The sequence below is a fragment of the Amblyraja radiata genome, chromosome 5 (genome assembly GCF_010909765.2).
Source record: "Amblyraja radiata isolate CabotCenter1 chromosome 5, sAmbRad1.1.pri, whole genome shotgun sequence".
Lineage (NCBI taxonomy): Eukaryota > Metazoa > Chordata > Chondrichthyes > Rajiformes > Rajidae > Amblyraja > Amblyraja radiata.
In genome coordinates, this window is record NC_045960.1 from 94,608,053 (window position 1) to 94,632,141 (window position 24,089).

At 41.3% G+C, this 24,089-nt stretch overlaps 1 protein-coding gene across 1 annotated transcript in view; it reads right to left on the bottom strand.

The window, feature by feature from the left end:
• The window catches only part of pgbd5 (piggyBac transposable element derived 5), a 49,841-nt gene that overhangs the window by 21,600 nt on the left and 4,152 nt on the right, over nucleotides 1-24,089 (bottom strand). The window contains exon 2 of the mRNA XM_033021830.1: nucleotides 16,309-16,736. Within this exon, the coding sequence (XP_032877721.1) occupies nucleotides 16,309-16,736 (428 nt within the window). The remainder of the gene's footprint in view (nucleotides 1-16,308; nucleotides 16,737-24,089) is intronic.

A 24,089-nucleotide genomic window follows, 5' to 3' on the forward strand; every position in this document is an offset into this window, starting at 1 on the left:
TGGGCATCGACCCCTCCCTCGGCAACTGGATACTGGACTTTCTAACCAACAGACCCGTCTGTTAGGTTAGACAAGCACACCTCTTCAACTCTCACCCTGAACACCGGCGTTCCACAGGGCTGTGTGCTGAGCACCCTCCTCTACTCCCTCTTCACCTACGACTGCACACCTGTACATGGTACTAACACCATCATCAAGTATGCAGATGATACAACGGTGATTGGCCTCATCAGCAACAACGATGAGTCGGCCTACAGGGAGGAGGTCCAGCACTTAGCAGCATGGTGCGCTGACAACAACCTGGCCCTTAACTCCAAGAAGACCAAGGAGCTCATTGTAGACTTCAGGAAGTCCAGGGGCGGCACGCACACCCCCATCCACATTAACGGGACGGAGGTGGAACGTGTTTCTAGCTTCAGGTTCCTGGGAGTCAACATCTCCGATGACCTCTCTTGGAACCACAATACCTCAACTCTGATCAAGAAGGCTCACCAGCGTCTCTTCTTCCTGAGGAGACTGAAGAAGGTCCATCTGTCTCCTCAGATCCTGGTGAACTTCTACCGCTGCACCATCGAGAGCATCCTTACCAACTGCATCACAGTATGGTATGGCAACTGCTCTGTCTCCGACCGGAAGGCATTGCAGAGGGTGGTGAAAATTGCCCAACGCATCACCGGTTCCTCGCTCCCCTCCATTGAGTCTGTCCAAAGCAAGCGTTGTCTGCGGAGGGCACTCAGCATCGCCAAGGACTGCTCTCACCCCAACCATGGACTGTTTACCCACCTACCATCCGGGAGGCGCTACAGGTCTCTCCGTTGCCGAACCAGCAGGTCCAGGAACAGCTTCTTCCCGGCGGCTGTCACTCTACTCAACAACGTACCTCGGTGACTGCCAATCACCCCCCCCCCCCCCCCCCCCCCCCCCCCCCCCCCCCGGACACTTATTATTATTTATTCAAATCATTTGCTATGTCGCTCTTCCAGGGAGATGCTAAATGCATTTCGTTGTCTCTGTACTGTACACTGACAATGACAATTAAAATTGAATCTGAATCTGAATCTGAACCTTGGCCACACATGGAATTTCCCAGATAAGCTGACAATGATTACTACTGGCATCAACAATGAACTTCAAATAAAATGGAAATCAGAGAACTAAGTCTGGCAAAGTGGGGTCATATCTTACACAAATGTAGATGACTGCAGCGGTTGAAGGTCAATTATTTCAGCACCAAGAGATTGCCGAGCTTTGGCCCTGCCATCTAAAGCTACATTATCAACAATATTGTCTCCATCATATGAGCAAAGATGATGTTTGCTACCAACTGAAGTATTGATTCAATTTGCCCACACATAGCAAGGTCTAAATAAGACACAGACACGAGCAGATCAGTAACAAACAACAGAGAGATTTACTTGGGGGCAACATAAAACCCAAGTGAATCCAACCCGTCAGTGGCCGATCTGAACCCAACCCAAGTCCAAGAATTTTAATTTCTATAATATCTAATAGAAGCTGTGTTGGGTGCTGAGAGGCTCACTGTGGGCTCGCGCATAGAGGTGCTGGGCAATGAATATCGGCAATATCTAACTAGCTTCTTTGATATTCAATGACAGTAGAAGTATCAAGCTTCCCATCATCAACAACTTTGGAGATGGTGATGGGGAAATGGGGGCAGCAGTAGAGGGAAGAGGTTTACCATTGACCAGAAACTGTACAGATAAAGCAGTTACATGGGAAGATTACGTAATGTGTTTAAGAAGGATGTGTATTCTTCAGCAAGCGATTCGCCACATGTTTTCCCAAATACCCTCGAGTATAAAGGTATAAAGTGCAAGGTATAACAAGGTATAAATCAGGAGCGCGAGAGAATACTTTCCACTTTCCTGGATGAAAGCAACTACCATACTCAAAGCTCGTAATCTAGAAGCAATATTTTCCTTGTTAGAACCCATTCCACCATCTTAAATAATCACTGCCTCCACCCCAACCAGAGTAGGTATCACCTATAAAATGAGGTAATGCAATTAGAAACATAGAAAATAGGTGCAGGAGGCGGCCATTCGGCCCTTCGAGCCAGCACAGCCATTCATTGTGATCATGGCTGATCGTCCCCTATCAATAACCCGCGCCTGCCTTCTCCCCATATCCCTTGACTCCACTAACCCTTAGAGCTCTATCTAACTCTCTCTTAAATCCATCCAGTGATTTGGACTCCACTGCCCTCTGTGGCAGGGAATTCCATAAATTCACAACTCTCTGGGTGAATTCTTCAATTACTTCCTAAACCAACAACTTGTACTACAGAGAATGGCATGGTCGGCAGGCTCAGGGAACACCATTACCTGTAATTTCCCATACAAATCATACTGTCTTGATGTACAAATATATTGCTGATCCTTCATCAGCACTAGATTAAAATCCTGTATCTTCCTAATTCACAGAACAGGTCCTCCCCAGATTGCAGTAGGGCTCCATCTCTGAGAACTGCTCATACCTAAAGAGTTTGCAAGTTGGAAATGCAGCCATGAACCATAGTTCTGCACAGCAAAAAAATCCTGCAGCCCTACAGTCGCCACCAAATCCATCCCGCTGGACTCCCAGCTGCTCGCTTGTGTGTAGAGGCTATACATAAGTCAGGTGTTCATAAGATAGGGAGGACCTGCACTATGACATTACCTTAACCATATAGACTGCACCAGTTCAAAGCAGTAATTCATCACTGCTTTCCAAGGGCAACAAGGGATACACAATAAACATTAGGCTTTCCAAAGGCAGCCACATAACATCAATGCAATGAAAGGTAAAGACCACTTAAGTCCACGAAAAATAATCGACAATATTTTTTTAACTTATTTTCTACCACTGATAAAAATATTAAATATCATATATAAAATGGAAATATAGCATCTGTTCACTGCAAGCACTATCTGAATCACCATGTGATGATTCAGTTCTAAGTGAACAAACGATGCTGCAGGGGATCCTTAACAAAATAATTGCATTTTGGTGACACAGGTTTGATGGGGTGGAGAGTCTCCTGCACTATTTAAATATATGATGACGGAAACACTAATTGATAATTAGTATTTTTGAAAAGTCAGCAAAATAAATCAAAGGCGTGTTAATTAATATCATGGAGAAATTAAAGAACAGTTGTGTTTATTTCATTCCCACTCAGCCAGCTCCCTACCCAACTGCAAGTAATTTAAATTCAAAGTAGTAGATAAACTTCTTCCGGTTTCCTTTCATTTTAAAATTCATTTCGTACATTTCCCTCTCCAAATAAACGTTGCATGATTAAACATAAAATCTTGCCAAGATTGGAAAATGTCCCAAAATATAACACATGACATTGGATCACAAAGGTTTCATTTCAGATAAGTGGAAAAAGGAGAGATATTTAGAAGCAGTGAGGATTAGAGAGGGTATTCCAAAGCCTGGCGTCTATAGAGCTGAAGAAATGAAATCTGGAGAGGATTAACAAAAAATTTGTGTGGCACAAAAGACAAAATGGAGCTCAAGGATGGGAGGGTGGTGGGGAGGAATACAATTACAGAGGAGGAAAGAGGAAAGTCAATGGAGGATAGACACAAAATGCTGAGTAACTCAGCGGGACAGGCAGCATCTCTGGATAGAAGGAATGGGTGACTTTTCAGATCGAGACCCTTCAGTCAATCGAGGGATTTGACGTGTGATCATTCTAAATCCGAGCAATTCATGGACAGATCTGCCCCACGTCACGATGGGCTAATGGGTACAGAGATGATGGTGAACAGTACGATGCAAATGTGGCAACAATGTTTTAGATTAAGTTTAGTGAAGTAGTTGTTTTGGATGAAGTTTAGTGAAGTTTCATCACAAAATAAAAGTGGGGGGAAAAATTCATGAAAGTATAAAATAACTAAGTTTACACAGAAAAGTGTGGTAAAATTATACAATTTTAAACTATGAGAAACAGTTAACCCTCTCTGTGCAATGCTCAAGAAATGCTCTTGATTGACAGCATGCTGTCAATCAAGAGCATTCTGCGGAATAACCATATAACAATTACAGCATGGAAAACAGGCCATCTCGGCCCTTCAAGTCCACGCCGAACACTTATTTTCCCCTAGTCCCATCTACCTGCACTCAGACCATAACCCTCCATTCCTTTCCCGTCCATATACCTATCCAATTTATTTTTAAATGATAAAATCGAACGTGCCTCCACCACTTCCACTGGAAGCTCATTCCACACAGCTACCACTCTCTGAGTAAAGAAGTTCCCCCTCATGTTACCCCTAAACTTCTGTCCCTTAATTCTCAAGTCATGTCCTCTTGTTTGAATCTTCCCTACTCTCAATGGGAAAAGCTTTATCCACGTCAACTCTGTCTATCCCTCTCATCATTTTAAAGACCTCTATCAATTCCCCCCTTAACCTTCTGTGCTCCAAAGAATAAAGACCTAACTTCTTCAACCTTTCTCTGTAACTTAGTTGCTGAAACCCAGGCAACATTCTAGTAAATCTCCTCTGTACTTAAAATCTTAAAAGTTAAAAGACGAAGGAGGTTTTAATAAATTTAACAATGAAAATTATGCATATTTTACAATGTTTTCCAATGAGGTAATTTTTGTTTATGGAGGATGAAGCATATATGAACATAATATTCACAGCTTTAAAATATTGAGCAGAGAGTAGAAGAGTGAAGAAGATATGATTAATTTTGCCAATGTTCTGGTTCAAAGATTACATTCACCTTTGAAATTCAAAGCACTAATTTTACATATTCAACAACTATATCCATGTCTAATTCCCAATCCAATTACAATTTGCACTCCCTTCATTATTACAGTCGGGCTACCTAGTATTACTGGTTGTTAAGTTATTGAGTATTGTATATTTATTTGTTGCATTGTGCTTTAATGGGCAGCAAATAAGAATTTCATTGTTCCATTGTTAAACACTGTTGACTCTAGACAAAAGTGAAACTTATTGTGGTCTAGGAGAGAGAGAGGAAAGGGAAAGGGCAAAAGTGCAAGAAGGGCCCCATAAGTCATGGTGGATGGGTATCCTTGGTGAGGCAAACAGCATGGCAAACAGCATCTACTTAGAGATAATATATATTACTTAGAGATAATATATATAAGCATCTGGATAAACAGGGTCTGATTAGGAACAGTCAACATGGATTTGTGCCTGGAAGGTCATGTTTAACTAATCTTCTTGAATTTTTTGAAGATGTTACTCGGGAAATTGATGAGGGTAAAGCAGTGGATGTTGTGTATATGGACTTCAGTAAGGCCTTTGACAAGGTTCCTCATGGAAGGTTGGTTAAGAAGGTTCAATGGTTGGGTATTAATGGTGGAGTAGCAAGATGGATTCAACAGTGGCTGAATGGGAGATGCCAGAGAGTAATGGTGGATGGTTGTTTGTCAGGTTGGAGGCCAGTGACGAGTGGGGTGCCACAGGGATCTGTGTTGGGTCCACTGTTGTTTGTCATGTACATCAATGATCTGGACGATGGCGTGGTAAATTGGATTAGTAAGTATGCAGATGATACTAAGATAGGTGGGGTTGCGGGTAATGAAGTAGAGTTTCAAAGTCTACAGAGAGATTTATGCCAGTTGGAAGAGTGGGCTGAAAGATGGCAGATGGAGTTTAATGCTGATAAGTGTGAGGTGCTACATCTTGGCAGGACAAATCAAAATAGGACGTACATGGTAAATGGTAGGGAATTGAAGAATGTAGGTGAACAGAGGGATCTGGGAATAACTGTGCACAGTTCCCTGAAAGTGGAATCTCATGTAGATAGGGTGGTAAAGAAAGCTTTTGGTGTGCTGGCCTTTATAAATCAGAGCATTGAGTATAGAAGTTGGGATGTAATGTTAAAATTGTACAAGGCATTGGTGAGGCCAATTCTGGAGTATGGTGTACAATTTTGGTCGCCTAATTATAGGAAGGATGTCAACAAAATAGAGAGAGTACAGAGGAGATTTACTAGAATGTTGCCTGGGTTTCAGCAACTAAGTTACAGAGAAAGGTTGAACAAGTTAGGGCTTTATTCTTTGGAGCGCAGAAGGTTAAGGGGGGACTTGATAGAGGTTTTTAAAATGATGAGAGGGATAGACAGAGTTGACGTGGAAAAGCTTTTCCCACTGAGAGTAGGGAAGATTCAAACAAGGGGACATGACTTGAGAATTAAGGGACTGAAGGTTAGGGGTAACATGAGGGGGAACTTCTTTACTCAGAGAGTGGTGTGGAATGAGCTTCCAGTGAAGGTGGTGGAGGCAGGTTCGTTTTTATCATTTAAAAATAAATTGGATAGTTATATGGATGGGAAAGGAATGGAGGGTTATGGTCTGAGCGCAGGTATATGGGACTAGGGGAGATTATGTGTTCGGCACGGACTAGAAGGGTCGAGATGGCCTGTTTCCGTGCTGTAATTGTTATATGGTTATATGGTTATGGCACGCAGTGGAATGAAAGAGGCACCATTTAAACATAGAAAACCAAATTTGAAGAATTGAAAATTCTGAAGAATTGGATAAAGTCAAGTGGGAGAAAATGCAATAAGATAACTGTGGATGTCAATGAGTGCACAGTAAAAAAAAATGAGAGCCTTTCGCCAGACATAATTTTTACAAAGAAATCTTGGATTGGGGTTAGATGAAGATGAGCTAGGGAAGAGTATGAATGCAACTAAGGCCAAACTGAACTTAACTAAAGTAAACTGAAGGAGCATGGCGTTTGCAAGATTTTGTAGGCCTAGACCAGCCCTTTCTAAGCACAGAACTGAATGGCTTGCTTCTGTGCATGTATTTTATGCAATATTGTACAATTGAAACAAAATCTCTTTCCAAGATTACTGAACAGTTAATTTGGGAAGTAAAATAAATTCACACCGAACCACTGCTGCAGAGGTTGGATTTTAGATATTTTGGGAGGAAGCCAAGTAGTGAACTGAACTGTTTTATAACTTCAGAGCCTCATTGTAATCGCCTAAAACACAAGATATCCATTGTTTAAAGTGGCAGGGTCTACACGGACAAAACAAAGGCATCATACACAGAGGATGTCAAGTGCAATGGACATAATAATTAGCAACTGTTATATTCTGCTCTGCACACATTATACATACATCACAATTTCAAATGCAGTAACACAAATGTCACCCATCTTCAACTCACACCCACCACCATCATCATCATAAGATCAGGAAGCTTTGTGGAACTGGGTTTGTCTGGAATTAATCAGTATTCTGCAGATGCAGAAACATTAGAAGGAGAGGAAGAATTAATGCACAAGTGCGAACAGGTTTTAGTCATCATTCATATTTAGCTGGATACTTCTTAATATCCAGAGGTAAAGGTAAATAGAAAACATATTCGATTTTTCAGGTATACAATGAGAAGGCGCTCATGTTTTTTAAAATGCATTCTCTCATAATTTCAATGTTGTACATAAAATAGCAGAAGAGAGGAACTACTCATGCTGGTTCACCAAAAAGGACACAAAGTGCTGGAGCAACTCAGCAGATCAGGCAGCATCTTTGGAGAACATGGAATGACAATGTTTTAGTTTGGGGCAAAAGATATTCATTTCCAAATCACCCTCAAGAAAGTTGTGCTCAGCAACCACCTTGAATCACTTAAGTCCATATGCTGAAGGTATTCCCGTGTTGCCATAAAGGAGGGAATTCCAAGATCCTGACTGTGAGGGTCAAAATATTCTTTGTGGGGTCCACAGACACAGTTCCAAATGGTACTTGACAAAGTAGGTGAGTGAGTTGTCTGGGACTCTTCCATTTTGAATGGTCCAGGGAAGCCTTTGAGATGGGGAGGATGTTATACTTTATCAAGGAGACCATGAGAATGCCTTGGCAATGGTTCTCTCTTCTGGAAATCTCCAATCATAACAGGGATGGAACAGTGTGCTTGCGTTTGGGAGTCTGGTGTCAAGCTGCAGACAATGTGGCTCACCTACTGGAGTTAATTGACCATCATCAATAAAGGATGTTAATTAACAAGTGCTAACTTGCAAAACACACAGTGCTGGATAAACTCTGTGGGTCGGGCAATTCTGCAGAGGTTCAGATAGACAATGTTATGGGTCGGGACCCTTCTTCAGACATAACCAGGAGGAAGGGTCCCGACCCGAAGCACCACCTGTCTGTTTCCTCCATGGATGCTGCCTAACCTAGAGTTTCTCCAGCACTTTGTGTTTGGCTCACGATTGCAGCATTTGCAGTGCATTGTGTCCCCATACTAACATGCAAATTATTACTATCAGTGTCAGGAGCAGTTGCAAATTCAGCCAGAGACCAATGAATGGAAGCACAAGTGAACCCAGAACCTTCTCTGGCGAAGTTGTTCAAGCATTAGGACAAATGAAACACAACTGGAAAAAGTACAGCTGCCTATAATGTTGCCAAATATTGGGAACAGGCCAACAATAATGGGGAGGCACTGTCTAGGACATTCAAACTGGATAGGAAAAAAGTTTGAAGCTTCAATGTTGTACCTCACTTTGTTGGAAAGCAATGGCAGCTTTGAATTATCTGCACTCTCTAAATGCAACTGGATCTTTCCTATAATGCGGTGACCAGACTTAAACGCAGCACTTAAGCTGCGGCATAATAAACATGCTATGCAGTCTTATCATAGCCTCCCTGCTCTTAAACTCCATGCCTCCCTTTTAACCACCTTACATACCTGTTAATTTTAAAGCTCTATTGACATACAGCTCAAAATGCATTTGGTTTCTCCACATCACAATATAGAGTTTTGGTTATTCCCTTATCTTACTGTGCCTTCTCAAGGAAAAGCGCATTAAATATACCAATGAATACTGCCGAGGAATAGGCAATGCTGGAAGTGTAGATTATGAACATAAATAATATGTAAGACATAATCTTTTTATTGCACACAGTTTCATAAACAGGAAATGGTCAACTTATCATTTGTTATCAGAAAAACAATTGGCCAGTATGTAATAGAATATATCTGAAATCACAAGCCACAATATGACTCCGTCATACCCGTAATCATTAATTACCATCTCCAAATTCTGTAAGAAAATTGAATAGTTTATTGCCCATTCTCCACCAAGGATTCATGTCCTCCCTGAAGACAAAACAATGAGGATTACACTCAATACTTTGTGGTCATTATCGGTATCCTGTGATGATCTATTCATCTCCTTGTGTCACGCAATGGCTGTCAATCGTTCAATGCATATCATAGTGTTGTCAATGGAGACACAAAAGACTGCAGATGCTGGAATCAGGACTGATGCAGGTCGTCAAACCAAAACATTATTCATCCCTATGCCTTCTTAGATGCTGTTTGACCCACTGAATTTTTCCAACCATTTGTTTTTTGCTATGGTACTGGGAATAATGAGTTTAATCCCATGTGACAACCTTCATAAATGCATCAGGGCTAAATCCCCATCAAATACTGAACTTTTAGTTCTGAAAATGTACAGAAAAATCAAGAGGCTTGGATCTCAGCGTCTGGTAGTGTTACTCTAAACAACAATTGAAATATTTGCTATCAATCAGTGGAAGCATGAGATGAATCATATTCTAGTTTTGTAATGCCACTTTAATCTGGGGGGGAGGGGGGGCTTTAAAAAAAAATAATTTTAAAGCCATCGCTGTAAAATAAACTCCTAAAGTAATGACAAAATAATTGCTGCTTGTAATGCTCGAACAGCTTAGTTCTAATCACTGCTATGCCTGTTTGGTCCTATATTGTGGTGGGGAAAATTACTACATCAACTTTCCAACTACATCTGTAGTTGGAAAGTTACTAGAGAGTATTCTGAGGGATAGGTTATACAGGCATTCGGATGGACATGGGCTGATTGGGGATAGTCAGCATGGTTTTGTATGTGGGAGGTCGTGCCTCACAAATCTGATGAGTTTTTTTAAGACGTGACCAAAAAGGTCTATGAGGGCAGAGTTGTAGATGTTGTATTTGTGGATTTCAGTAAAGCAGCCGACAAGGTTCAGCATGGTAGGCTGCTCTGAAAGGTTAGGCCGCATGGGATCCAAGGAGAGATAGCTGAATGGATTGAAAATTGGCTTCACGGAAGGAAGCAGAGGGTGATGGTGGAAGATTGCTTCTCGGACTGGAGGCCTGTGACTAGTGGTGTGCCTCAGGGTTCGATGCTGGGCACATTACTGTTTGTCGTCTATATCAATGATTTGGATCAGAATATACATGGGTAGATTAGCAAGTTTGCTGATGATACAAAAGTGGGTGGTTTTGCAGATAGTGAAGATGGCTGTGAAAAATTGCAGCAGGATCTTGATCGATTGGCCAGGTGGGCTGAGGAATGGTTGATGGAATTTAATGCAGAGAAATGTGAGGTGTTGCATTTTGGGACATCTAACATGGGCAGGACCTACACAGTGAATGGTAGGGCTCTAGGTAGTGTTGTAGAGCAGAGGGATCTAGGAGTGCAGGTGCATGGTTCCTTGAAGGTCAAGTCGCAGGTAGGTAAGGTAATCAAAAAGGCTTTTGGTATATTAGCCTTTATCAGCCAGAGTATTGAGTATAGACGTTGGGAGGTCATGTTGCAGTTGCATAAGACGTTGGTGAGACCGCATTTAGAGTATTGTGTTCAGTTCTGGGCACCACATTATAGGAAAGATTTGTCAAGCTGGAAAGGGTACAGAGAAGATTTACAAGGATGTTGCCAGGACTGGATGGACTCAGCTACAGGGAAAGATTGAGTAGTCTGGACGCTATTCACTGGAGCGCAGGAAGATAAGGGATGATCTCATAGAGGTGTATAAAATCATGAGAGGAATAGATTCCATAAATGCACAGAGTCTTGACCAGAGTAGGTGAATCATGGACCAGAGGACATAGGTTTAAGGTGAAGAGGAAAAGATTTAATAGGAATCGGAGGGGTTTTTCCACACAAAAGATGGTGCGTGTATGGAATAAGCTGCCTGAAGAGGCAGTTGAGGCTGGGGCTATCCCAACGTTTAAGAAACAGTTAGGCAGGTATATGGATAGGACAGGTTTGGAGGGATATGGATCAAGCGCAGGCAGGTGGGATTAGTGTGGCTGGGACATGTTGGCTGCTGTGGCCAAGTTGGGCCGAATGTCCTGTTTCCATACAGTATCACTCTATGTCTCTATTTACACAAATTATTGCAATTCTAACTTAAGTTTAGTTATTCAAGGAAAACAAAAAAGTATTGCCATTACAGCTTTCTAAAACTCACTCTGGGAGAAGAATGTTCATGGTAAACTGTGACATTCATATCTTTGACACACAGGGCCAATCAACTAGATGTCTATCAAGAGTTTGTAAAAGACCAACAGACTTGTGGAAGAACTCAGCAGGTTAGGCAGCATCTGCGGGGGGGAAATGGACAGGCAACATTTCGCATTGCAACCTGTTTTCAGATTTAAGGAGGAACTTTTTAAGAAACTTTTAAGATACTTAATCAATCTAAAGAAAGGTCCCAATCCAAAATACCTGTCCATTTCCCTTCACAAAATTCCTGCAGCAGTTTGCTTTTTTCACCGAAAATTCCAACATCTGCAGTCTCATGTCTTGTGTTTGTACAATTACTTTCTTTTCCAAAGCACTTTAACAGCGAACTAAGTATGTTTGAAGTGTAGATACCATCCTATAATGTGAATGTAACAAACAATTTTCACACAGAAAACAAATCACATAAACATCAAAATGATAATGTTTATGACCAGCACAACACTCTAGGAGAGAACGCAATTAGCAATGTGATCTTGCAAGAATATCCAAAACCTTTTCACTACAAATGGCTAACACCAACACAGGGTCCAATCCAGCTCTTGAGGTGGTCGTTATACTTTTCCACCACTTTAAGGTACATGAGGATTAGTATCAATGTCAGCCTTAATTTGCTCTCAAATCTCCATGCCAATGAGTTGTATGTATGTTGCTTTCACCTGCTACCATAATCACAGATGGGTAACAACAAATAATTCCAGGTACTCTGCCACAGAAGGCAGTGGAGGCCAACTCACTGGATGTTTTCAAGAGAGAATTAGATTTAGCTCTTAGGGCTGAGGGAATCAAGGGATATGGGGATAAAGCCGGAACGGGGTACTGATTTTGGATGATCAGCCATGATCATATTGAATGGTGGTTCTGACTCTTGCATCTATTTTCTATGTTTCCATGTACTCTGGTGTATCCAGCCAAATCCATGCAATGTCTTCCAGATATCATTTTGCAAGATGACACAATGTCCAAAGTTCAAATACTTACACACTTCATCAGCTATCATCAGCAATCTACAGACCAATATAATAATAAAAATATTAAGGAATGTTAATTATTGCCAGCACATATCCCACTGGACAACACTGCACAGCGATCAACAAACAGGTCTAAATTCATATATAATTGCTCAACTGCATCTTATGGTCAGGTCGGATGGAGTTCCCCCCGCCACGGGTACCATGTAATCCCGTGCTACCTGTTCCTTGGTCAGACAGTCGGCGACTAAACCGTCTCCCACACCTGGTTTGCCAGGTGAGGAGGGGGCTGTGGACCCCCAGCAGGACCTATAACAAGACCTGTCAAAGGGCGGATGAGCTCCTAATGAGCCAACAGCCATCCACACTTCAGTAGAAGTTGCAATCACTGTCGTACATAGCATTGTAAGGCACCGTGCCCGATGATGTTTTCAACAATGATGATGATGGTATCTGTCCAACCTGTTCTCAATTTAACTCAATATTCTAAAACTAATATCAAAGACTTCAATATTACTCAAAATCCTCTTACGTGAAAACAAAAGGCAAAATAAAGGTACAAGTCATATGTTCTACCTGACCAATTGGAGCAAGATCATTTCCCAATTTCATTCTTATATGACATGGCGGCGGGGGGGGGGGACACTTTTAAAGGGCGTGGGGAGCTGTGGTGGCGCGCGGCTACGACCAGACTTCGGGGCTTCGGAGGCTCCAGCTGCGGGCCTGTGGAAGGTGACATCGGGAGCTCGCGGGTCCCTGGTGGGAGACCGCTTTTCTGGGCTCCCGCGGCGGCAGCTTCTCCCGCCCGAGTTGCTGGGCTGAAAACGATCCGGAGCTGGGCCTGACATCGCCCGGCGCGGCTTTGAACAGCCGCGGAACTTGCCATCGCCCACCGGGGGCTCCAACATTAAGACTCGGAGCAGGGCCTTACATCGCCGGCGCGGCCTGAGCGGCCGCGGGACTTACCATCGCCCGCCGGGGGATTTTACATCGGGGGAGGATGGAGAGCAGGGGAGAGACAAGACTTTGCCTTCCATCACAGTGAGGAGGAGATTCACTGTGATGGATGTCTGTGTGAATTGAGTTGTTTGTGTCTTGTAAAATTGTTTCTTTTTGTTGTATGGCTGGAGAAACCAAAGTTCCTAATGGATAAATAAAGTTCATTGAAATTGAAATATTCCAAGTTTATAAACCTGGGAATACTCAGCAATGAGCATCAAATCTCAACAGGATACAGAATTGCAAACATTCACTACCCTTATTGGTTGACAAAGCGCCATTATTTTAGATCTCACAGACAAGGAAACAGGCCTCTCACCATATACCTTGTGAAGCCCTTAGAATTACATTCTGTTTTGATAGGATCTTTCCTTTTAAGTTCATTTTGCCTCGTCTCTCAGTCTGAAAATCTTGGTCATCCCAGGAAGCAATACGAACACAAGAAACGGTTCCTTTAAAATGGCTCCTTGAATCCAAGCCCTGATTGGTCCTCATTTTTTCAACTGCAACCATCCGTGTTCTCCAGGGATGCTGCCTGACCCGCTGAGTTACTCCAGCACTTCATGTCTATTTTTGGTATAAGCCAGCATCTGCAGCTAATCGTTTCCTCTTTTCCATATGCCTTCCGCATTACTTATTCTGCATATTGACACGAGTTTGATAACAATCAGACCTCCTGTATAGTTTAATAATCTCTCAGTGATTACAAAATAAACACATTTTCTATTCCATTACCAATGGACCCACTCCCCAACATTATATTCCACCCAACAACTGTTCACCAAATCTAGCTCATTTCCTTACCTATCTTACTTTTTTTTAATATCAGTTGTCTCCTCTTGCATGGTACTCTAAGCAGATAATGTTTACTAGGGTTCCTATATTGTGTTATGCTGCTCTGTCAAATAGTCGAACGGACCATTAGCTGAATGTATTTAGGTCTCCTTTTCTTACATTTTTACAAGTGACGTTTAGTCGTTTAACAAGCCAGGAAGTCATGTGATAGCTTTCATGCTATCTATTTTAAGCCTCGGCAGACTCACCAACTACCACTTACTTCCAACAATAGGTTGTATTGATTGTTCATATTGCAAGCAGTCCTCTCTTCAAAAATAATCTAAAAATAACCTGAAGTTCACATATACCATTATGAATGTGGTCAAATATCAAAATGCTTCTGTGCGTTTAACTCCCGCTGAGATAGGACATCCTCCCTCAAATGGCATATATAATGAGTTCTATTGATTACAAAATGTTCCAGAATTCGGGCAGCAATGATTGCACCTTCCCTTTAGCAAGGTAATGAGTTTGGTGAAGAGAGAAAAAAAAAATCAGAGTACCTTTGAAGCTGTTACCCGTAAAATGTTTGGAACCGATAGTGTTTTCTTAATGTGTAAAATCTGTGGGTATTTCATAAAGGCATGCGTTTTACATTTAAAAAATGTATTTAAATATTTCTAGAACAACCATATGCTCCTTATTAGAGTTGAGGGCTACAGGATTAGAGAGAACACGATTAGTGGATGTGGTGCAGGGGAGTCTATGAAAGTAAGCATGCAGGTGCAGCATGAAGAAAGCGAATGGCATGTTGGCCTTTATAACAAGAGGAATCGAATATAGGAGCAAAGAGGTCCTTCTGCAGTTGTACAGAGCCCTAGTAAGACCACACCTGGAGTATTGTGTGCAGTTTTGGTCCCCTAATTTGAGGAAGGACATTCATGCTATTGAGGGAGTGCAGCAAGGTTAATTCCCGGGATGGCAGGACTGTCATATGCTGAGAGAATGGAGCAGCTGGGCTTGTACACGCTGTAGTTTAGAAGGATGAGAGGGAAATCTCATTGCAACATATAAGATTGTTAAGGGCTTGGACACGCTCGAGGCAGGAAACATGTTCCCGATGTTGGGGGAGTCCAGAACTGAGGCCACAGTTTAAGAGTAAGGAGTAAGCCATTTAGAACGGAGACGAGGAAACACTTTTTCTCACAGAGAGTGGTGAGTCTGTGGAATTCCCTGCCTCAGAGGGCGGTGGAGGCAGGTTCTCTGGATGCTTTCAAAAGAGAGCTAGATAGAGTTCTTAAAAATAGCGGAGTCAGGGGATATGGGGAGAAGGCAGAAACAGGGTACTGATTGGGGATGATCAGACATGATCACATTGAATCGCGGTGCTGGCTCGAAGGGCCAAATGGCCTACTCCTGCACCTATTGAGATGATGTCAGAAATAGCTGACACTATGAAAGTGGAGGGCAATGAAGGGAGACGATATTTCAGGCCACATTTCAATTACTTGAAAACCTAAATTTTTTCATATTTATAACAATTTCTAGATCAACTAAACTGTAAAGATGACTTGCATGGGCAGAGAGAACAGTACTAAGAATCGCAAGAACAAATGACAAAAGGATCACGTTGTGTCAACAAACTGATTTAGCAAAAAAAAACTCTTGGTCAAATGCTTTAAAAAAATAAAGAATCAAAACGACAGCCAAGGTCAAGACAGTACCCAGAGTTGATTCTATCTCCCCACGTCAATATTCGCCACAATAACAGCACAAAAATGCTGCTGCTTTCATGGAACCACCACAGCATCGCATGGACAAACCCAAGTGACGAGTATTAACAAATTAGTTGTAATTGAAAGAAGAATCGTGAATCATCCCCTTCCTTTTAATTTATTTTCTTGCACATTTTGCCATTGCATCTTGTGCCCCATGTTGAATGCTCCAGCTCTACAAGACTAGTAATGTCCAGTATCTGCTGGTCAGTAGTCACAGTTTGAATCTGCTGAATGAACAGGGACCCAACATAGAGTGCTTGCTGGTATTCAGTACATGCGAGTACAATCCATGGAGCAAAGTTCCATTAATGACACACAGTAGCATGGACACATTTACTTTTCTAAAACTTACCTCGTATAATTCCAATAGGATTCAGAACATTGTTCAAGATAAACAGTGGGTAAACCCTACCTTCCATAATCTTATTAACCAATATTCTCAAAATCCAATTAGAAAGAGTTAATCATGCCCAGGATATACTTTACGATACATATTGTCAGTACCTGGGTTTGAGAAGGCTTGAATGCTGTATCAAATGTCATTTGTAGGCAATCCAAAAAAGGTTGAATTTTATATAGACCATGTGTTGTCTGGCTGGATCGAAATGCTACAATATGGAAGTATTTCAGGATCTTTTCAAATCTGGCTTGTGTCATCATCAATGCAATGCTTTTGTTGCTATAAAACCCACTGCTCCATATACTGAGGACAGACTCACAGTGGTGAATGCTGGTGGAAATCATATATCCCAAGAAGGTTTTCATCTCTGGAAGACTAACAGCACTCCAACCTTCATCGTGGCCAAATTTTTCTTGGTACTTTTTGGCATACATATTTGTTTGAACAACCATGTTCCTTATAACATTATCAGGGACAAAGAGTTGAAAGAAGTCAATTGCACTTGCATTTAGAGGCATCTTATGTACAGGACCTGTGGTAAGAAAAAGAGAAACAGTGATTCAGTTAGATTGCTATAAATATTTGGTCCAGGCATTGCATATTGCTTCAAGGAAAAGCAAATCTTAAACAACTTAATTCAGACAACTGCAATAATGCTAATCATGAGCAGAATGTTTCTCTCATTATCTTCTTCATACTTCTTCGTTGGATCCCATTATTTAGAAACATGTTCAGTCTTGTCTTGGGTCTACAGAAAGCCCCCCCCCCCCAGAAGTGGTTTTAAGGAGCTGACTTCACCAAAATGTTATCCGGATTAAATTTGCATTATTGTGAGTAGACTATGATATAGTTACATAACTCTCAGTTGTCCAGCACTTCATTAACCAACACGCTCCAGCACTTCAGGAAAAGCACACTGGTCAAAGGAATGTCTGAGGCAAGATTGGGTTAACCACATAATTAATGAACTGTCAAGTCCCGAACATACTAAACTATTGAGCTGGTACTGTACCTTTAATATTGCAAAACATCCCAACACCATCAAAATTTGTTTTATAAAACTGGTATGCATTATGAAATATTTTATATGGTGTATAGAAAATAAAAGTCAGGAGATGTTTAAGGAGGGAATTCTGAAGTTCCTGATTGGCATACTCTTTGGCCTATCCTCTAAATTAGGAAGATGAAAACTCTAGATAACATCTAAATGTGGGGCATTAGCAAAACCAGTTCAACAAAAACACTTATTGTACTTGGATTTGACGATTGTATTGATAGTATTATTGATGAAGCTGAATTTTAGTTAAAATATAAGAAGATATTAAATTGGCTTCTGGGCTAGCTTACAGCTTATATTTAGTCTCAAATTAGGCTTGCCTCAGGTTGCGGGTGTGTGGGATAATAAATCCTATAACATTGTCTCCCAAGTGAGGAAGTGACAGAGAAAGAAACAGCTAGTCACATCTTTGAAGTAAGATGCCATAAACCAAATGGCCTATGTTTATGAAGGACCAAATGACAGAGGAAGCAGCGAGAGCTAGGGTGATCTCTGTGAAAGATAAAATGTCGTAAACCAAATGGCCAATGTTATCTTGTAACATGTAAACAAAAGGCCTTTGATGTAACTGAGCTCTATCGGCCCCCTTGTAAGACCGACTCCCTAGAAACTCCCGGGAACATCTGTGATCCTTCATCAGACATTGAATTGGTTCCCTGCCGAGGTTCTTAGAAACAGACAAAGGTAAGACCAGTTGGGCTTTATATGTTTTTTTTAAGAAGGGATTGTGTATGTATTTTTAAGACAGAATTGTGCATGTATTTTTAAGAAGGGCTTGTGTATATTTTTAAGACAGAATTGTGTATGTATTTTTAAGAAGGGCTTGTGTATATTTTTAAGAAGGACTTGAGCGGTTTCTCTTTCTATCTCTCTTTGTTTTCTTTTTTTATCTCTCTCTACTAAGGGCTCATCGGCCTCGTTGAGACATCCGTGATTTGTCGGGTTGAGATACGGGGGTTGAGGTTTGCGTCTGGCTTATTGAGACATCCGAAGAGTTGTCGGATTGAGAAATAAGTGGTGTTGTATATTAAAGAGTTAAGAAGTCTGCCAGGTTGAGAAACGGGGGTCCCGGATAGCGGGTCTGCTTCGTTGAGACACTTGGGGCTTATTTTAAGAGTTAAAAAGTCTGCCAGGTTGAGAAACGGGGGTCCCGGATAGCGGGTCTGCTTCGTTGAGACACTTGGGGCTTATTTTAAGAGTTAAGGAGTCTGCCAGGTTGAGAAACGGGGGTCACGGATAGCGGGTCTGCTTCGTTGAGACACTTGGGGCTTATTTTAAGGGATAAAACGTCTGCCAGGTTGAGAAACGGGGGTCTTGGTTAGCGAGTCGGCTTCGTTGAGACACTTGGGTCGTATATTAAAGAGTTAAAAAGTCAGCCAAATTGAGAAACTGGGGTCTCGAGTAGCGAGTCGGCCTGGTTGATATATTTGGAACGATTCGGAATTAAGAAGTCTGTTTTCTCTTTCTTTCTATCTATCTATGGGGAATGCTCTGGATAACAGTCCAACATATGTGTTATTTGAATCCTAAGTATAATAAGAAATTTAGAATGTTAAGTTACAAGTTGACCAAACGGTTAGGGGATGAAGCCTGACCAGTAGGGGGAATATGGAATGTAGAGACATTTATATGGGAAAGGAAGGCAGGAAAGAAATGGAAGAAAGGAATTAAAACATGGGAAGCAGAAGCAGTGAAGAAGCATGAGGAGAGTATAGAGGTTGAAGTTGGATGGATGCTGTATGTAAGAAGGGGATAGAGTTAAGAAACAAGGATAGCACTCGGAAAGGATGGAACGTATTGCAACTAGAATGCCAGTGGGCAGAGGAACAAGAGGAAATAATTAAAAGACAGACAGGAGGTGAGAAACAGGTGATGATTAGTAAAAAATAAACCCAGTACTGGTAAATCCTCTGGAGGAGACTTCATGTCTGGCACGACGACCCTATTTGGTAATGAAGATGAGGAGTTAGATCATCTTGGGAGATGTCCACCTCCCTATGCCCTACCAGTAGCAATGGCATCTTTACCTGGGACAGTTCCGTCAGTAACATCCCTATACCTTGAAGTTCTGACCTTACAAAGCTCCCCAGGATTGGGAGCACAGGAATGCCTTTCTGTGCGTAATTTGCTTAAGGCATAACAGCTGGTCATTGTTAAATGTACTGCACACACTGGTGCTGGGGACCCTATAGCAAAAAGCAATGAGTTGCCGATAGTGTATCCAAACAGGGCAGCCTGTACATCCAAATGCATAGTGTCAGCAGCTAAACAGATGCTAGCAAATAGAACGGTCCTGCCAAACATGAAGGAGGTATGTACATTACAGAGGGACGCCTCTCATATATAATAATAACTATGGAAACAAGAGGGCTGTGCCATTGATTCAGCACACCCCGCTTGGACAAGTTGGTGTATTCGATACATTTTTACTCGTCTTACCCATGCTGGTAAGGAAGGAATGATAGGATAACAAAGGAAACGTGGTGGCAGGCCTCTGAATGTAAAATTTGCCAACAAAATAATCCAGGCAAATCAATTAAGATACCCTCAGCAGTGACGCCAATGCCATCACGACCGTTTGAATGCATACAAGATTGATTTTATTGAAATACCAAGGGCCCAGTGTTATAAATATTGCTTAGTGATTTTAGATTTATTTAGCAGGTGGAGTGAAGCTCTACCAACCACTAATAATACTGCTGAAACTATGGTAACATTGTTGTTAAGAGAAGTTATTCCCAGGTTTGGCCTACCTAATGTCATAAGCTCAGACAATGGTCTTCATTTTATTGCCACTATTAATAAGGAAAAATGTGCACATTGTAATATTCAACAGCAATTTCACTGTGTACACCACCCACAGGCATCTGGGATGGTGGAAAGAGTCAATGGGGATTGCAAAACAAAATTACCCCGGAGGTAAATCCTTTTTCTGACAGGCAACTATGTTATAAAAAAATTGGGGATGAAGGGAAATTTGATGGAGAAATGAGGAAAGAGCTAGGGAGACTGAAAAGTCAAGGGGAGTCTGACTAATCATGATCTGGATCAATGTCCAATTAGGTAACCAGGATTTTGGTAAACAGAAGTCTTGTCAGAAAAAGGTATAGTAAATTACAAAGAGATGTCTTTGAAGATGAAATATTATATACTGCTGGTAAAACAATGTGTTTGTATATATACTGCTGGTAAAACAATGTTTTTGTATATGTACTGCTTGTAAAACAAGGTTTTTTGTATGTGGAATGTGTGAAATTCAAAGCAATGAGCAAAGTTGTGTGTCACTTTAAGAAGTTTGTCCTTTAAAATGCAAATGGACAGTTTATGGTGTGCTCCGTTAAGAAACAGGCATGAATGGGGGGCGGAGCTATACTCGAATGATAAAATGTGTTGGTTGATTATAAATCTTTTGAACCAAGTTTAAAAAAAGACTCTTCCCGATTAAAGTGTTAAATGAGATTGGAAATGTCAAAATTACAGAGAAAAAGAAAATATTATTGATTACTGATTCTGAGTGGGAAAGATTGTTTTGATATGATAACAGAGGTTGTCTTTTAAAATGCAAATGAAGCAAGATTACTGTTTTCAAGCAAACAAAAAGATGTTGAAGCATGTGCTGTGTGAGGGAAATTAGGTAGATGAAAAATTGTCTTATGACTTACAAAAGGGGGTTTGAGGGAAGTAGATTGGGGAAGAGAACATATTTGGAGAATTGAATATTTAGGTGGGGAGAGCCTCTTCGGATATAATCGAATTAAAGAATAAATTCACAGGGAAGTGTTAGGAAGGAACTGGAGATTCTGGAGGATCAAAGGAAGACAAAAGTGCTGGAGAAACTCAGCTGGGAACAAGATTCACAACTTTTTATTGATACAGGAAAAGCTGCTGTGTCCACCCCCTGGAGAGTGGGGGGGAAGCCACCGACAGGCCCTGGGCAATTAACTAATTATGTATGGTCAGCAATTAACCCATGTCTTGCCAGATCTACATTCCCAGGTTGGAGGAGTTTTTGCTGGAAACCAGTGACCAAGGCCATAAAAGCTATACGATGATGGTGCTGGGACAAGAAGAAATTGAGATTGTGTTGAAAAGAACAACCAAGTGTTGCTAACAACATGAACTGCTGTAAAGATTGAAGATCATCGTCGCTGGATACATTTGATTGACTGTGAACAGTTTGTGGAAACAAGGACGATGGGCTATGGATGCTCCCTTTATTCTGGGGTGGCCCAGCCCACATGGACTGAACTTTCTTCAGAATGGCAAGCTTGCGGACTAACCCACATTTAAAGGATGCTTTTAAACAAGATTGAAGTCAAACATGACAAGCGCAGCAAAGATACCCTGACTACAGACAGTAAGAGGTCTGCAAAGGCCAGTTAAATCTACCTGTTTTTGCCACAACCAAGGCACTGGTGTATTTTTAGGAAACAGTATATTTGTGACAGGCATTGTTATGTTGCAAATGCAGTGCCACACAAGAGAAGCATGAACCAGTTACACCAGCACACGGGGAATTCCAAGCGAAGCCGAATAAAGGCTGAGCAATTTTAATGATCCTTTTCCTGTCCTATGGTAGTATCTTAGTGTCACGTCCGGGGGAGGTTGGTGGCCATTTAAAATGTTTGGAGGGACTTGTGGAACGATTGTCCACTCTGAAATGATTGTGTTACTAGTGTACTATTAATTTGTCTGATGAGATGCTTATGGTCTTTCGTATGTACTCAGCAAGGACTGTAGTTGTTATAAAAAATTTGATAAAAGGATGGAATGATGAAGCTGAATTTTAGTTAAAATATAAGAAGATATTAAATTGGCTTCTGGGCTAGCTTACGGCTTATATTTAGTCTCAAATTAGGCTTGCCTCAGGTTGCGGGTGTGTGGGATAATAAATCCTATAACATTGTCTCCCAAGTGAGGAAGTGACAGAGAAAGAAACAGCTAGTCACATCTTTGAAGTAAGATGCCATAAACCAAATGGCCTATGTTTATGAAGGACCAAATGACAGAGAGGAAGCAGCGAGAGCTAGGGTGATCTCTGTGAAAGATAAAATGTCGTAAACCAAATGGCCAATGTTATCTTGTAACATGTAAACAAAAGGCCTTTGATGTGATGCATTCTGTGGAAACCTTTTCCTGTACCTCTGACCATGACTAATGTCTGTGAAATGTGCTAAGGGGACAAAAAAACCCTATTTAAGGCAATGTAATTCTGTTGTTCAGTGAGGTGAACAGAGGACGGTCAAGTGTCTGTAATGGTCACTTGACTGGAGTTCTCCCTCCCTCCATCGGCCGATGTTAAGTAAAGTTTTCAACTGGTCTACCAAACAGTTTGTGTGGTGTCTGTTTATTAAGAAGCGAACCTGGTTTAGTAGTTAAGAAAGTAGCTTTTTCATTATCTGATCCGTTTAGATAGCATACAAAACAAAGCTTTTCACTGTACCTCAGTACGCATGGCGATAATATACCTGAACCAGGTTAAATTAGAATCTGCTCACCCAATTTATCTGATCTACCAAGTAGTTAACTCCACATTCAAGTTTCCAAATACAGAAAGTATAAATACAACGATTTGAATAGAATTCCAGGGATAGGAGACGTGGACAAAGTTTCATTGGTAGCATGCTTTGCTTCTTTGGATGAATGGATTGAGATGAATGAAATACAGCTGTTGTTGCTGGCAGAAAAACTCACAGCTCTAGCTTCAGTGTCAGTAACTCCAGTGATGTTGCTCCAAGTCCATAATAAAATCAGTTAGTTCAATGATTATAGGGCTGGCATACTCACTGACAGATATCATAACGTCTGTTACTGAAGTTCATCCACTGTAACACGCAACAGGAATTTGCAGGCTTAGAATTACTTATTTAGATTGTGATTCCAGAGGCAATTTATTTGCTTTTGCATCTCCTAAACCTCTTCCATCCCACCTCCACACTCTTCATTGACAAACATATCCAGATACTATATATTATAGCATACTCCTCACACCCTTGTAATGGACTGTTCGAACTCCTACCTTCCAGCAGACGTTACAAGTCCTTCTATGCCCGCACCTCCAGACTCAGGAACAGCTTTTTTTCCCAGAGCTATAGCTGCTCTGAACCGGTCCTGCTGAGTGCCCCCCACCCCCATGAACTGTCTCCCTCGGATGGTCATGTCGCACATCGACCCGGCACAGACACAATTGCACTTTAGACTGTTTTGACTGTTTCACTGTTTTACTGTTCTTGTTATAAATCATGTTTCTCAGGGTATCTAAATCTAAATTTTATTAGTTGTTTAAGTTATAACATAGGATGGAAGTTGCATACCAAATCTCGTTGCTCATATGTGCAATGACAATAAAATATATTATTATTATTATTATACTGTAAATGCTGTGTGTTTGGTCGTGGTACAGTGATTCTTAAATTTAAAATCACCAATAGGATATGGGAAGAAGGTGCATGGGAAGTCCATCGTTTCCATAAAGTAGGTTTGGCAGAATAATGGTTGTTATGAAGCTAATATCCAGATCCAGAATCCAAAGATAAACTTGAATTCTGTCCTTGGCAGCTGGAGAATTGAAATTAAAGTGATAAAATGTGAAACAAAAAAAATCCACCATCTGCAATGGGGACTGAGAACCTATCAAATTCAACCGTATCTTTCACAGGAGGAAATCTCCAGAGGGATCTTGAAGCACATGTCAATGCATCTCTGAAGGAAGCCAGGCAGATGGACAAATAGTTAAGAAGCCTTAAGAGATTCTTGCCTTGGCTGAATTATAGAATGCATAAGCAGGATTCGACTAAACTATATAAATAATTAGGCAGGCCAGAACTA